Source organism: Oenanthe melanoleuca, chromosome 1A, assembly GCF_029582105.1.
Source record: "Oenanthe melanoleuca isolate GR-GAL-2019-014 chromosome 1A, OMel1.0, whole genome shotgun sequence".
Classification (NCBI taxonomy): Eukaryota; Metazoa; Chordata; class Aves; order Passeriformes; family Muscicapidae; genus Oenanthe; species Oenanthe melanoleuca.
In genome coordinates this window covers 52,442,429-52,458,840 of record NC_079334.1, presented here as the reverse complement: position 1 = coordinate 52,458,840, position 16,412 = coordinate 52,442,429, and the positions used below count along the sequence as shown (strand labels likewise).

The following is a 16,412-nucleotide window of genomic DNA, read 5'->3' as shown; positions in this document are numbered from 1 at the left end:
GAGCGTGGCGGCCGCTGATTGGACCACGTCCCTTCGCTCCGCCGCCTCGGCCAACGAGCGCCCGCGGCTGGCGCGCGCGCGGGGCTGACGCGGAAATCTGAATGGAGCTCGCGGGCCGGCGGGGCGGGGGCGGGGCGAGCGCGGCCGCCGCTGCTGAGGGGGCTCGGCTGGGGCGGCCCCGCTCCGCGTCCGGGGGTCCCGCGCCTCGCCATGGGGCCCGGCCCCTCTCCTCGCCCGAGCCCCGCGCCACGACCGTCTCGCGCGGCCTTGGCCGTGCTGCTCTGTGCCGCCCTAGCGCTGCCGCCGCCTGTCCGCGGCGCCGGCGAGCGGCGGCGCCTGGCGTGCTCCACCTGCCGGGGCATCGTGGACAGGTTCAACCAGGTGGGCCGCGGGGTGCGGACAGGGGTTCGCGGGGGCTGCCGGCGGGGCCGAGCAGGTCCGGCGGGCTCTGTGCCGAGAGGCCGCGCTACGGGAGCGCCTCCGCCGGAGCCGCGTTGGCGGCGCCCGGCCCTGTGATGGGGCAGCGGCGGGTCCCGCTCCGGAGCGATCGCGGTGCTGAGGCGGGCGGGTGGCGGAGCTCCTCCATCTCTGCCGCAAAAGGTGTTTCGGTGCTTTTGTGTAAAAAGCCTGGCTCCGTTGGAGCGTGTCCGGCTCCATGGGAGGTGCTGGTGGAACGTCCCCGAACATTGACTATCTGTTGCCACTCGCAGCAGCCGTACGTGTGACACGGTAAACTCTGCGCCTGGAGCCCGGTGCTTTGTACTCGCCATTTCTTACCGGCTGCTGCGGCTCGCAGGTCGCTCCAGCTGCGGGGATTTCTGCGAGCCCTCGTTTGGTGGCATTGTCTGCGTTTGGTGACAGCTGTGCTGATCGCCCTCTTGTGTGCTTAACTTACAACGTGGTGCAGACCGGGCTGTTATCTAAACCGAATGAAGTAGAGGTTCTGTTCGAATGATAATAAATAATAAATCTCCTGAGAACTTGAGGGAGAAGGGTATGAAGTTTCATACATACATGAGTTTTTGTTCTCTTTTGTAAATCAAGACTGTAACATGGCCTTGCTTATGCATTAGGAAAATTTAATCATGTTATGCTGTAACATACACTTTCTCACTTTTCATATTGTTATTAGTATTGCTTTCACTCAGGAATTTGATCAGCAGCTTGAGAGCTCTAGTTTATGCATGGCGCTTTTCACAATTTTTATATAAGCATCTGTTATTGCCCTCAACTTTTGTTAGAAACAAACCCTATGTAATTTTCTTTTATTTTTTTATTTGTAGGGTTTAGCAGATACAGCTAAAAAAAACTTTGGTGGTGGAAACACTGCTTGGGAAGAGAAGACGCTGTCAAAGTATGAGTCCAGGTGAGCTCAGTCCTTCTTATTCAGCTGCATTTCGTGCTCACTGTTTTTAACTTCACTATACCAGTGCTTGTTTGGAACTTAAATACTGAGCTTGGCAGCTAAGGTTTCTCTTGTCCAAACCTTAAATTCTTAACGATTATAATGCTACATTGCATTGTAATCTAAAGATTATAGTAAAGACTTGAAGGCTTTATTATTTCCTTTATTTGTCTAGTTTCTGAAAGCAGCAAAAGTTAATTCTGTTATTAGTTGTAGGGTTTTTTTCTATTTACCTATTGAAGTCTTAAAATAATGAATCTAAATAATGGTCAGTACTTTATTGCTAGTCATAAAAATTGCAGTGTACTGAAATACTTGATTTAGAATTAAAGCAGTATCTCCTCCCTAGAGTTGTCACTATTTCAGTACCAAAGAGGAAGCAGATTACTGTATATATATATCTGGTTAACCATGGAGAAGAGTAACCTGATACCTTTCTCCTGTATTTCAAATTCATTTTTTGTCTTAATTGGAGCACTGAGATGTTACTGTGAGATTCACAGGCTTGTATAAAAAATATATTAAATTTGTTGTTGAACATAAGAGCAAACTACTGCACTCCAGTTTTCTGGGAAGCTAAAAATCTGTCAAACCTACAATCTGCAAATATAGTAAATGCAAGCAAGTCACAAGGTTCTTGTGGTCATTATTCTGGTTTTGGGTTGGTTTTTTTTGGCTGAAATAATGTTTATTAATTCTTTACTCTGATATTTGGTATGTTTTGAAACTAATTCAGGGTACCCCATAAACTGATGTAATATTCTCATTGAAGTCTGGTTGCTCTGTCAGGTCTTGAGTTGTATTGAATGTTTAATTTAAATTTACAGTTTTCCTTCTCTGCTTGTAGTGAAATTCGTCTTGTTGAGATCATAGAGAATCTGTGTGACAGTAGTAACTTCGAATGTAACAACATGGTAGAAGAACATGAAGAACTTATAGAGAAATGGTGGTTCAAATTGTAAGTATAATTTTGTTGGTGGAGATCTTTGTGTCAATAAATGATCTAAGAGGATGGACTAATAATGTTAAATCTTGTGCCTGAACAGTAGCAGTATGGGTAATTCTTCATTGCCTTTGAAGAGTTGCCATTGTGTGCAGCTGGTTTCAGGCTAATATTTAGTATCATGTGCTGCTGTACTATGTTCTTTTTGATTTCCAATTCCAGCAGTGTTGCACCAAAGCATCTACACTTATTTCTTACTCACTGTCTACTTACTTACCAGTGGGCTGTCAAGGTAAACTAACATTGGAAAGTTTTGAAGTTTAGGCTCTTATTTGTTTTCCTTTGCCACAAAACTGCAAGGGGCTCTTTGGTTCTTGTGATTTTTGTTTTGGTTGCTTGCTTTTTTTTCCTGAAACTACATTTTGTTCTCCTGGCAATCAAAAGAATAGTTGGTGCTAATCAGTGTAGAAGTTGAATCTTTTGAGGGTGGTAGAGTATCAGCTCCCTTTTCTACCTGCATTTTAAGTTAGACTGAGATTTGTGTTATAGCTAAGCTTTTTGTGTACCAGTCTTAAACATAATTAGTGCATGGATGGCTGTGTAACATTTAGATTTCTTAATGTTTAGATTTTTTAGTTCCAAATCTCATTTCTTCTAGGTATTTTTTACTAATTTAGACTGTCAGCACTCCTAATTAGCTAGAATTCAATAGGGTGAACTGCCATTATAATGTTTCATAACTGGATAAGGCTTTTTGATACTCCGCTTCCATCTAAATGACTGCTTTATCTTTTTACCTAACTATACAGGATGTATATATATTAACACATTGTGAAAGGAATAGAATAGCAGAGCAGAAGATAGAATATTTTAGTTGGAAGGGACCTAAAATGATCACTTAGTCCCACTGTCTGACTGCTTCAGGATTGATCAAAAGTTAAAGCATGTTGTCATTGTCCAAACACCTCTAAAATACTGACAGGCTTGGGGCCTCCACCACCTCTTTAGGAAACCTGTCCCAGTGTTTGATCACCCTCTTGGTAAAGAACTGTTTCCTAATGTCCAGTCTAAACCTCTCCTGGTGCAGCTGTGAGCCTTTCCCTTGTGTCCTGTCATTAAATACAGCAGAGATCGGCACCTCCTTCTCCCCTTTCCCTCCTCAGGAAGCTGCAGAGGGCAATGAGGCCACCCCCTCCACCTGCTTCTAGACAAGCACAGAGTCCTTAGGTGCTCCTCATAGGACATGCCTTCCAGAAAGGTAAACTATGCAACCCAGAGTCTTTAATTCAGCTGAAATTTGCAGAACTGGTCTTAAACCAGAAAATTTGCCGAAATAGACCTTCCTAAAATTATCAAAACAATTAATAAAATACATTGGGGTTTGGAAAGTTTCTATATTTAATAGACCTTTTGACTGCATGCAATTGATGTTTGCAGTATCCAAACATCATTTGGTTTCTGTGGCAGAGTACAAAGACAGTTTCCTTGCCCATGGATACGTTAGGCATTTTTTACAAGTTGTTACATGAAGGGTGGTTGATCACTGAAACAGGTTCCCTACAGCACCAAGCCTGTCAGAGTTCGGAGGACACTCTTGCTCACATAGTTTACTGTAGGAAGTCCTGCGAGGAGTAGGGAGTTGGTCTCTATTTGGGCTGTATGCAGTGCTCAAGTAGCACATAACTAACTTCCTAATTTTAAAAATGTCTTCTAAATAATACTTGGTCAATACTAAAGAAAGGGAGCAATTTTAACCCTATTGTCAAGTTGCCAATAATTTGAGCAAGTGTTAACATCTCTTCCAGACTACCTTCTGTACACTTGAGGTAGAGATACAGCAATTATCTGTAAGACAAAGACATAAATAAGACTGTCTAAACTATATATAAACCTTCCCTAGAAGGTGTTTAAGAAAAGGGGTGTGTGCATGTATGAAGATGAATTGATTTTATTTGTTGCTCTTATTTAACTTTTTTTTCTTCAATATAATCTATAAAATTTGAGTAGAACTTGTTAATAGTATTGTATTTTAAAAGGAGGACTTAAAATTGGAGGACTTCTTCTAGAAACTGATTCCCAAAACCTCCAGAAGAAATAGGTTTCTAATGTGCAATAGGTTTCTCTCTTGTGTTGTGCTGGTTTAGTTGTGTGAGTTGGCTTTGAAAGAATCTTTGTTCTTTTTGGTTGTAAATGAATGTCTTTCATATACAGGAAGAAGAAGTATCCAGATTTGTTTAAGTGGTTTTGCATTGAAACTATAGAAGTTTGCTGTCCTGCTGGAACTTATGGACCAGATTGCCTTGGTAATTTTTCTTCTGAAACATTCCGTAGCAGATAAGGTTTTTTTACCTGTTTGTTTCAGCCCTTACTGTCATGGACAAATACGTGATGTATGATATTTTGCATGAGACACAGGCTGCTGTGTAATATGTACCTGCTTGCTGCTTCATAATTGAGTGGTTACCTTGTGAATATCCTGCCTGAATAAAAGTCTTCTGGGCATATAGTAATGTGCAAAGCTGTCAAGGGTATGAGATGTGCAGAAACAATCAATCTGATGCTCATATCCACACCTGACACATCCTTAAAGGCTCTCTGTAACATGAAGTCTGTTGTTTAGGTGACCTTGCAGAATCTGTATAAACAAGAATCCTTGACCAGTTTCAAGAGTAAAACAACCCAAGTGGTGCTGGGGTTTAAGTGAAAAACTTGAAACTGAGGATCAGTTAAAAAAGCAATGAGAAAAATTGGGTAAAAGTATGTGGGAGGTGAAAAGTCTTTGCAAAAGTGATGAGAGATATTTTGGCCTCTGAACCTGGTAAAATTTATAAATCTCTAAAACTGTGCACATTGTTAAGAGATTGATTTTGGCCACCTAATATATTGGTAAAAATTAATTCTCCATTCCCTATTGATCTAAATGATAGCAGGAAATTTTTACAAATGTGATATGAGCCTTCTTAGAGATCAAGAAAAAATAAAAATAGAAGATACCAATTTTATCTGGGAAGCTAGAAAAATAAATAAAATTCTGAGCCATGGTCTTTACCCAAAATCAAATTGGTAACTGAACTTTCCTGGAGATTGTTTTGTGTTTCCCTTATACTTGAATATATTATTGAGCATTGCCTTATTGCAAAATTTTTGGTTATTTTCAAGAGTGGAGAAGACTCTTGGAAATTATATTCTGCTTTTGTGTGACATTTAAAAATTAATTTTTATTTTATTTTCTGTGAAGGGGGAGGGACTTCAGGTGCTTGTGTCTGAAAGTAGAAAGTTATTTCCTTAAACATCTGATTTTAAAATATTTTTGGTCTTTTTGTAGCTTGTCATGGTGGATCAGAGCGACCTTGCCATGGAAACGGCCACTGTGACGGTGATGGTACCCGAGGTGGAGATGGCTCATGTAGCTGTAAGAAGGAGTACACAGGACAATTTTGTTTGGACTGTTCTAGTGGTTACTTCAGTTCCTTGAGAAATGAGACACATTCTGTTTGTACAGGTAACAAAGTCTTAACATGTGTTTATATCTTTGTCTTAGTACTTCATTTTTTGCAAGCAAAGCTAGAGAGAGTTGAACCTAACAAATATAGAAACAAAACATATTTTGGTCACTCAGCTTTAAGCATAAAAGACATGTTAGTTTAGTGGAATTCTAAGGTTTTGCTAAGTCATCTTTCCACATTGCCCTTCATTTTTAAATTGGCTTTTCTTCTGCTTTAAGAAGCAGAATTCATAAAAGCCTTTGTTTCAAAATTAAACTTACGCAGATCTAACTGGAATCTTAAGTAGTTTGTAGTACAGATCAACTTTTTCCATGCTCATTTATTCCATTTAAGCTTATCTGAGACATGAGGAAAACCTAGCTTTTAAAGCAGTCTAGTATGTAGTAATTTCACCTAAAGATTTTAACAGTACTTTTGGAAGAGAAGCAAAGTCAGGTCATAGGAAAAAAATTTTTCATTGGTCAGATTTTTCAATTGTTTTTAGACCCTTGATGAGATTCTGCAACAACTACATCCTGACCCTGGGGTCTAATAAGATTGTTTTTAAATAGTCTATATTGGGTTGGGTTGTTTTTTTTTTTCTTCTAATCTGGTTGTGTAGTAATTTTTCTATATGATTTGTTTTAGATTGCAATATGTAACATACATATGTTACATAGAATGCATATATGCATGTTATGTATATATATGTCTACAATATGCATATACAGCTGCATATATATATATTTCTAGGATATTTCCTTCTGAAGTTCTTCAGAGTTAAGTCACTTCACACATTGCTCTCATAGCTAGTTGTAAATGTGAGTATGTGAGGATTCATTATGTAGAGAAGTGCAGAATTTGATGTTTAAACTCATGTCCTAGCCTGGAGGGGCTGAGCTAAGTTTGCCTTCCTGATCTCCTCTTTCAAAATATTTTAGAAATTGGACCTTCCACTTCTAGTCACTTAGAATTTCATGGCAGTGTTCTCAGTGGTGCAAATAACTTGTAATTGCTAGGTTTGGTTTCCAGGGATATTTTTGGATTTTGCAGTTGTTTTAGTCAGATAGCTGCATGTTTCTAAATTAAATCTTGACCTTATGGAGGTGCTGTCTTGTGAATGGGAGTTTCAAGCTACCAAAAAATTATGGCTTCTAGTGAATCCTAAATAAACTTGTCTCTGGGAGTTTGTATGCCTGAACTTGTCTTGGGATCTCTCAACAAAACTCAGGTTGTAGTTTTCTTCTCTCAGCCTGCCATGCTGCCTGTAAGACTTGTACTGGTTCAAGTAACAAGGACTGCCAGGACTGTAAAGAAGGCTGGATTAAAAATGAAGGTGGAGCTTGTGTGGGTGAGTAACGCTTGGCTGATTTCAAGCAGGTTTTGTAGTAACAATGGCTAGTTAGATTAGATGACATCACTTCCTAGTTTTATTGTATTTTATGGAAATGATCTGTCAGTTTAGATTTCTACAGTTTTATTAAAGTCTCTCTCTTCCTAACTTGTTTCATGTTGCAGGAAGGCAGTATTTTCTCACCACTGATTGCCTGGTGATGATAGTTATCTTTATCATACTGTTCACTGTATGTCTTTAGTGGAATACAAAGAGCAGCAAGTGGGGTGTTTCTTTTTAGATGAGTTTTCTTGGTGCTTGTTTGAATACTAAGCAATGTTCTGCTCTTGACTTAAGCTATTTTGTCAATTAGTAGAAGGTTAGTATAAACTTAATTGCATATTTTATACTAATTGCACATTTACCTTCACATAACTTTGTCGTAAATGCTCAACCTTAATAGAGTTCAACCACTTCACTAAAAGCCATGCTTGCTAACTTCTCCAGAAATAGCGGGAGATATCAAGCTGTGTGCCTCCATTAATTCTTACCTGTTTCTATCTTAGCATTTAACTTGATTTATGAGGAGATAAGAGGGAAAAACTTCAGGAAAAAAAATGCAAACACTAGAAATATTCCCAATGCAGGAATGCACTAGAGGAGAGTAACATATTCTGCTTAAGTGGTTGAATGTGACCCTTTAAAGACCTCTAACATAATGCCCGGAAACAGTGTCTTAGAAATTATATAAACACTGCTTCCTTTACAAAGTGCCACAGAGAGCTGGGCTTGAATTACAGGTCTTGCAATACCTGCTTAGGCAACTACTGAACACTCCCAGGGCATTTTTAAGATGCTTTGATACCGTTTTCTGTACGGATAGGTTTTTTTCCAAATAATTATTGCCACTAATGAACTATAAATCAATTGAGTAATCAGTATGAATGATGGGTGCAGCAACAGGATGAGAGTGACAGCAATGACAGGAAGAGAGGAACTGAAATAGCCCTTCTTTGTTTGAAGTTTTTATTTAACTTTCCTCAAAATCATAAGGTTTGCATGTTTTAACTCTACAGTAGACTTGATTTTCATCTTGGTCCTAATCATAATCTGGTTTGTTCCAATTTGCTTTGTGTAGAATACTAAGAGCTGCATGTACGTGCATTAGTATAAGTTTTTTAGTCATATAAAAAGTCTGTAACTTGGTAATGTGAATACAGGAGAAAATAGTGTTCCAGAACTATAGTCTGTGTGCTTATTTGTTATATTTGCATAAATGCACGACTTGAAAATGACAAGGATTGCAGGTATCCTGGAAATTTATTTAATTTGAGCTCTTGAATTTCTGATACATCTCTTATTGTCATCACAAAGCATATGAGGATCAGTTTTGATTTTCTAATACAGGTTTAAGCTGAGCAAAACAGTGTATGTTACCATCCCAGTTCCTACCACGCTGCATACCTGACCCCAAACTCATCGCAACAGTGCAGTCAGTTTATAGGATTCAAGTGTTAATCTGGCTGTTTAATCATGACTATTTTAGGTAACTTGTCACTTTTTATCTTTCAGATTTAGATGAATGTGCTGCTTCTCCTTGCAAAGATCACCAGTATTGTTTGAACACAGATGGATCTTTCTCATGCAAAGGTTTCATTTCAAACTGCTGTTGTATTTTACTGTCTAGAATTCTAAACTAATGCTAGAGATAATGCTTAGAAAATGTGTAATAGCTATTTGGTGCAGTGTCATCTGATCCTCACTGGGCACAGGGAGGATGAGGCTGTAGACCTATTGCATGAGCTAAACAAGAGATTTCTGATTATTTCTACTTGCCATTTGTGAGATCCCCCCCACCTCGAGTACTGCAGCCAGCTCTGGGGCCTCCAAAATAAGGAAGGCATGGACCTGCCTGAGGGGGTCCAGAGGACAAGTGTGAAGGTCTTGATCAAGAGGGTCACCTCCCCTATGAGGACAGGCTGAGAGAGCTGGGGTTGTCCAGTCTGGACAAGAGAAGGCTCCAGAGCCTTTCAGTACCTAAAGAGGCCTACAACAAAGGTGGAGGACTTTTTACAAGGGCATGTAAGTAGACAAGACAAGGGGGAATAGCTTCAAGCTGAAATAGAGTAGGCTTAGATTAGATATTAGGAAGAAAATCTTTGCTATGGGAGTGTTGAGGCACCAGACCTGAGAAGTTACAAATGCCATGTCCTTGGATGTGTTCAAAGACTGCTTGGATGGGACTCTGAGCCACTTGGTCTAGTGAAAGGCATCCAGCCTATGGCGGGAGTTTGGAATTAGATGATCTTTAGGGTCAATGTCCAGCCCAAGCCATTTTATGATTCCTTGTGTGGGTAAACTGTCTGACTTTAAGAGTGGTATTTTAAACCCCAGATATACAATTTTTTTATGCATAAAATATTTTATTTTTAGCATGTGATGCCAGCTGTGTCGGTTGCACAGGAGAGGGTTCTGAAAAGTGTAAGACCTGTGCATCTGGATACATGAAGGAAGATGAGAAGTGTACAGGTTGGTGGATTTAGCAGTACCTGGTAGAATGCTGGTTAGCTCACTCTTGGTTAGCCATGCTGAGGAGCTCATAAGTACATTCACATTTGTGTGCTTCAGCTTTCATGCCTGTCAAAATGAACCCAGTCGTTCTGGTATTAGCTGCAAGGACGTTCTCAGTAACTTCCTTTATATTACTGAGCTAATATGCTTGACAAGGCTTAAAGTGAACCACTGGTACAAAGGAGCAAGGTGTTTTATAGTAGGTTCAGAAAACAGCTATATGAGTCTTTTGTCAGTTATTTACCACTTTATCAGATCTGTGTTTCTATTCATTTTGTAACAGAAAGGCAGGCATTCTGATAATCCATCAGTGTCCAAGTTCAAAGATATTCATTCTTACAGAATTACAACATGAAATTAGACTTCCTCTGTGGGAAATAGCAGAACATATGCATAACCTGAAGTAGCTATTAACTGTGATTATGTAGTACTTACAAGCTCTGTTCCCTTTAGCTATACTTGAATGGCATAAATAGAAAATTACTCTGGGGGAAATGTTAAATGGGTTAAGACAAATTGCCTAATTGTTACAAATATAACTGCTTAACATTTCTCCATAAGGGACCTGCAAAACATTAAAAAACAAGAGTATTGTGTGTTACCTGAGTAACTTTGAAACAGTTCAAATAAAGAAGAATTAGATTATTTTATCAGAAGTTAAATCTTGCAGCAGCATTCTGCTAATCAGTTCTTCATATTTGAATAGGATTTTGTTTATATGACTGAGCACAAATAAGGTTTATATCAAAATAACAGCAGTGGACTCTTTCTTCCCCTGTGCTATCTCTAGATATAGATGAATGTAACCTTCCTGAAAAGGTCTGCACGAAAGAGAATCAAGACTGTGTTAATACATCAGGTAGTTACAAGTGTGTATGTTCAGAAGGGTTTGAAGATAAGGATGGAACCTGTGTTCAAACTGTAAAACCAGGCAAGTAGCTTTTCAGGGACAATTTTTAAAAAAATATGCTGTATCAACAACTTGGAATTTTATTTAAATCTAAGGGTCTAGTTACTTGTAAACCCCTCTGTATTATTTCTCATCTTCATACAGGTGTGGTCTGTATCAATAGTTTATAGTGTAGACCACTCTCTGATATGTTGGTTTTTTTTTTGTTGGGTTTTTTTTTTTTTTTTGCTTAAAGATAATTATGTTTTTAAACATTCTATTCTATTCTTGTGTTGCTACATTTTTGCTTAACTCAAGGTTGTGTTTTTAGGTCACTTAAGGGTTTGGCTTTGTTACATAAAATGAGCTAGCAAATTTCCGCTGTCATGAAAACGAATTTGTCCTCCTCACTTCTTTCCTTTATCATTAATTAAGGGTTTATCTGATTGTATGCAATCTTCAACTCATTGAAATCTCAAAAAATTACAAATTAAAAAAATAAGTATGAATTCTTTTTGCTGGGTAACAAAGCTGAATTTTTTTATTTTCTGATCATGTAAGTGCCAGAGCTTAAGGTGAGAATGGGGAAGACATGCATCTGTCAGTCATAGAGAACTGTTTAGCATCACTTAAATTAGCCCTTCAGTCAAAAAATTCAGTTATCAATTTTCTAGGATGTGTTAACCCATATGGACAGAACTACATTCATTAAATGTTCCATTACTTCATCTAGGCCTCTTTTACAATTCCATAGAGAAAGATGGGATTATTTTGCAGTAACAGCTATAGAAAAATAGATGAGAAACACCTAATTTCATACCTTTGTTTTCTTTCCCCTTTTTAGCTTGAGTGGTTTTTTTGTCCTCCCATTTCTATCTCCAAGACTGATTTTTTTCATCCTGTACTATCCTAATAAGTTGTAAAGATGGATGTTGCATTGATTCTCAAGACCACTTGGTTCATTCCTTTTACTCTCAGTGCTTACTGCTATTATTCCTTTAGAATCAGTTACATACTTCTCTGTTACAGGTATGCAGGGTATCAGTTACTACTTTTGTTAATGTGGTTTGACATTTTGAGACTAAAAGGGAAATCAGAAGGTTGATGAATTGACTTTTTTTTTTTTTTTTGTTTAGATAATGCTTTTCCCAATAGAATAAAATTGCTCTGCTTTTTTAAAGATTGTTTTAACATCTGAGTTGAGCAGTTTGTACTATAAAAAACAGTTCAGAGTAAGACTTGCCCTATTTTTCCAAATACCGGAACTACTACTGACAGGTTGTGTGGAAAGGAGGAAATTCACTGTGAATAGCTGAAAAGAAAAGCCAAGAACAGAAGTGCCTGTGCTGATTATTCTTTTTCCTTCCACTAATAGTGTAATACCAATTTATTTGAAAAATTTTGTTTGTATATAGTAAAATAAATAAATACAAACTTAGGCTGGGTGAATGATGCAAGCAGGTGTTATATATGGCTTAATTGCTTCTCTGGTCTTGATATGTTAATTTGGGTTTCTCTTTAAAAAAAAATCCTAATTTCAAAAATCATAGTTATATATAAAATTAATTATATATATATAATTGATAGTAGATTTATATTCTAATTGTGATTTTAACTTCACAGGAGGGGAAGTAGAGAGTGAAACAACTGAGTCTTCACATACTGAACATGTTGACTTATGATCTGCATTCAGAACCAAAAGACATTCCTATCTACAGTTTTAAATTATTGGACTAAGCCTTTGCTAGCTGACATACTGTGGAAGTGGTATGAAATACACAGGTTGCCATTAAGACTTTGTTTTTACAATGGTGACAACCTACTCTTTAAGCTGCAGTTCTTTTTTCTTAAATCCCACTTTTTATATAATTCTTCAAAAACAGCACTCTAGATGGGTTACTATAAAATTTGAATGAACGTAACACTGTACCCAGCAACTGTAAACAACTTGCAGGCTTCTCATTCTAGTGCCTACTGAAAGCTATTACCTTCTGGAAGAATTTAGTTGCACTTCATAATTCAAGGAAAATTTAGACTGAAGTTTGTTGTTTCTAATCATGAGAAATATTTCTGTAATTGAAATACAGTTTTTGGAAATTGTCAAAGGAAATCTCTCTGGGGGGGAGGGAAGCACTGTTCCCTTAAACAAAATAGAATGCCTAATATTGCATTCAATAAAGGTTTATTTTGTTTGAACGTGCCTTAAAATTTTTAAGATGTTAATACCTTGATGTGTTGTCATGCCTGTTTTTCTTCAAATATCCCAAAACCACACAAGCAGCCCAAACAACCCTCAAAGAACCAAAATCCCAGAGCCTTGTGAACTATATTTTTGTTCAGCACTGAATTCTAGCACTCAGTTATATTGGAATATACATGAAATAAAAACCCCATCCCAACAACATCCCCTCTCTCACACATGCTTTCCTCTAAAGGAAATGATGTCAACTTAACTTTTCAAAGGCAGGTGAGCAGGTCTTTCTGACAGATACTTGCATTAACTATGTAAACTAGATTTCAAAGTGATGGAAGGTAGGTTTGGCTAACACATACCTGCAATGGCTCATAGTTATTATGTGAGTACTCTCTAGAATTGATGAATACAGAAATTTCACTGCAGCCTTCTGTGTGTAATGGCTTCCTGTCAACTGCAGAGCAAGCATACTACGATCAATTTTTCATCTTTTCTCTTGTGCCGTTTCAGAGGAAAAGCTTATAAGCATTGCATAGACACAACTTTCTATGTGTTGTCTCTAACCTTAAAGGCAAGTATAAGAGCTAAAATGGATATATCCTTAACTGTCATAGCTGTAAATAAAATAAAGACCATCCACATATAGTCCCTGGAGGAAGTGAATTAAGTTTAGAATACATTGTGGTGGTGGATACAGGGTGTATAGCAAGGAGTTGTAGAATACAGTTAGGAAGAGCATAGTTTAGGCTTGACTATGAAGAAGTTATAAACAGTATCCTGAGGTAAGGGGACATAAAAAGGTTATGAATAGGATTGACCTATTCATAAACATAAAGATCAGACATCTACATACATTTGAAGACTTTTGTTCAAATTAAGTCACAGTGCATGGAAAATTTGTATGTGTGATAGATACCTAGGTGAGTAGTGTACAAAATCTGATTCTGTTAGACTCTTACGTCAAAAACTGTCTAAGCTGATCTTGTGCATGGTAGTTTAAATACCTAGTGGTATTACAGTATCTGTAACAGTTTTCTTTAAGTCAATTTTCTTTAGCTGTTATATCTAGATATTTCTTAACTTGCCAAGTTAATATTATCTTGCTTAATCTTCAATACAGCTTTCTCAGCTGTAATTGTCAAATATGGGCTTGTTTTTCCACAAAATCTTGCAAGTTGGAGAGTAGGCATTGTATTTAATGAGTACTAAAAAAGGAGGAAAAAGTAGGCAGTTTGGGAAGCATATGGAATACAATGCAAGGATCTGTAAGGTTTTTTTTAGTACAGGTGTAGCCAGTTCCATTAGTATTAGCCCCTAAGGGTCCTGCAGGAGTGTAGCTTCTCTGTTACTCACTCACATTTAACTTCCAGGTGTTGCAGGTTGTGGTATGAATGACTGTTAATCATAACAGGAAATGTTGGTTCTGTTTAGAAACTACCATCCACTCATACTCAAGGGAGTTGTCTTTCTAATACAAACTCTACTATTAATGTTCCAAGCCTGAAATAATGCTTCCTGATGAACAAAACCCTTACTAAGTTCCTTTCATCTTATTTGGGACTCTGGGGGATACCTGGTAACGTGCTTAACTAAATTGTGGAAGCATTTGCTTCGTACCTCCCAAAGCTTTGGACAGAAAGCCTTAGCTGAATTGCCTTAGTTAAGCTCAACTCTGATACGAACTGATAAAAACCAAAAACTTAAATAATTTGTTTTTCTGTGGTGATAAAGAGGAGAAACTCTTCCTTGCCTGACCTGCAAAATTAATGACTAGTTTGATACAACCAGACTGTCTTTCAGTTCTGGAGAGAAATGTTTTCAGCTTTCCATTACCAGAGTAGAACCATTATAATGGTGTTCCCTACAAAACATACAGATGTAGTAACCGGGTATTAGGAGTCACTAATATTCTATTTTCCTCAATTCTCCCATTCTCCTGCCACCAATTATAAGGCACGTGTTGCTCTGTATTAAATTCTTGTGGAGTCCAGAAAGGTGAATTAAAATATTTAGAGCTTTGACTGAGGGAATATTGGCCGAGGTATGTATGCAGTAAATATTTAGTACTATGCTACTTTCTTATGCTCTCTTGATGCTGAGTTTTTAACAAGTTAGTTCCCTTGTTTTATTCTGTATTCTCTTTTCACTGTTTCAGACTGTAATTACTGCTGCATTTTAGAAGTTGAAACTAAAAATTGTTTTGACTGAACTTAATCTTTTTTTCCCTCTCTGTCTTGAATACAGTGGGAATTGGACTCTGAGTTTTGTTGGGTTTTGCCCTTTATAATCGGAATAAAAGGGGTGGAGGAGCAGAATTTGAACTGATTAGCAGAAGCTGGTGATGAAGTGCATTTTGTTAACCAACCCAGTCCAGACTATCAGTGCTTTCTACTGTGTATGTTAATACTTTGGTGCTAAGAGAAAGTGAGCTGTTTCCATTTATTTTTTTCATTGCATTGTTAGGACATCTGGTTATGTGGTACTAGGCTTTGTATTTAGGGTTGTCTGGAATTATAGGTCTCATGTTCAACTATACAGATGTGTTGGTAAATATTTCAGAAGTGATCTGAGATATCCAACAAACAAGGTTTGTGCCTCAGTGAAGTGTTTGTTAGGTACTTCTGTCGTAAATACCAAGGTGAACTTCTAGACCCACACCTATGATTTATTTTGTAAGTGTCATACTGTGGTATCAAACTGGAAGAAGCATCACTTTTCCTAGATTGTTTTCCTATTTCTTTGGGGTTTCTTGACCTAAAACTAAGTGGATTTTGCTATGGGAAATAGTACTGAACAGTGTAGCTAGGCACTTGAGAGGACAAGATTTTCTTGTATGTGATAGCTGGACTCCACAGAAGGTCCAGAAACACTTTGCAGAGCAAGGAAACTTAGAGACTTTCATGTTTCAGTTAAGGCTCTAAACAAGACCAGGAAAGCAATCTCAAGTATGCAGCATCTATACCACAACCTGCAGTATCTAAACTTAGAAGTCAAGGTATGTGCTGCAATGTTTTCAGCTGAACATTGAATATTTTCTTTGATGTAAATTCCCAGCATATCTGTAGTAGACACTGAGTTCTCTTCAAAGTGTAATATCATCCATTCCTAAATAAGGGAAATGAATTTTCTTTTGCAGAACACCTTGATGACTTAAGTGATTTAGGCAGTCAGCGATTACCTGAAAGGGTTCAAATCATAATCTTCTTTCTCGGGGAAGGAGCCAAAGTCTGTAAGTTATAGACAAGATCAGGACACAGGTGACTGTAAAATATATGCGATATATTTTATGTACAAACACAGGATGTTTTATGCATGATGAGGACTGATCATACATCATCCTAACTTGTATGGGAGAGGCACTACTCAGGCAGTTGTCAATTGAAGAGTCAAACAGTGACATTTGCAAATTGAAAAAAACACTGAGAATTGTGAAATTCACCAAACCACACTTCTAGCATAAAGCTCTTGGTGTATGTGGCACTATGTGGATATATTGAGACATTCCTCCCTGATGAACAGGGTGCACCCTGCCCTTCAGGTTACTTTCAGACCATTCTTAATACTGCACAAAGTAAGGCACACAAGTAATTCA

General features: G+C 38.0%; 1 protein-coding gene across 1 annotated transcript; it reads left to right on the top strand.

Moving 5' to 3' along the window:
• The first annotated feature begins 108 nt into the window (after positions 1-108).
• Positions 109-12,822, top strand: CRELD2 (cysteine rich with EGF like domains 2). Its single transcript, XM_056511201.1, has 10 exons — positions 109-381; positions 1,284-1,366; positions 2,253-2,363; positions 4,560-4,651; positions 5,674-5,850; positions 7,086-7,184; positions 8,739-8,816; positions 9,600-9,695; positions 10,528-10,668; positions 12,250-12,822. Exons 1-10 carry the CDS (start codon positions 211-213, stop codon positions 12,306-12,308), a joined length of 1,107 nt encoding a protein of 368 aa, XP_056367176.1. The 5' UTR covers positions 109-210; the 3' UTR covers positions 12,309-12,822.
• Positions 12,823-16,412: the final 3,590 nt, after the last annotated feature.

Coding starts and splice junctions, on each gene's coding strand:
- CRELD2 (XM_056511201.1), top strand. CDS start 211: ATGGGGCCCGGCCCCTCTCCTCGCCCGAGCCCCGCGCCACGACCGTCT. Junction 382..1,283: donor TCGTGGACAGGTTCAACCAG/GTGGGCCGCGGG, acceptor TTTTATTTGTAG/GGTTTAGCAGATACAGCTAA. Junction 4,652..5,673: donor TTATGGACCAGATTGCCTTG/GTAATTTTTCTT, acceptor GTCTTTTTGTAG/CTTGTCATGGTGGATCAGAG.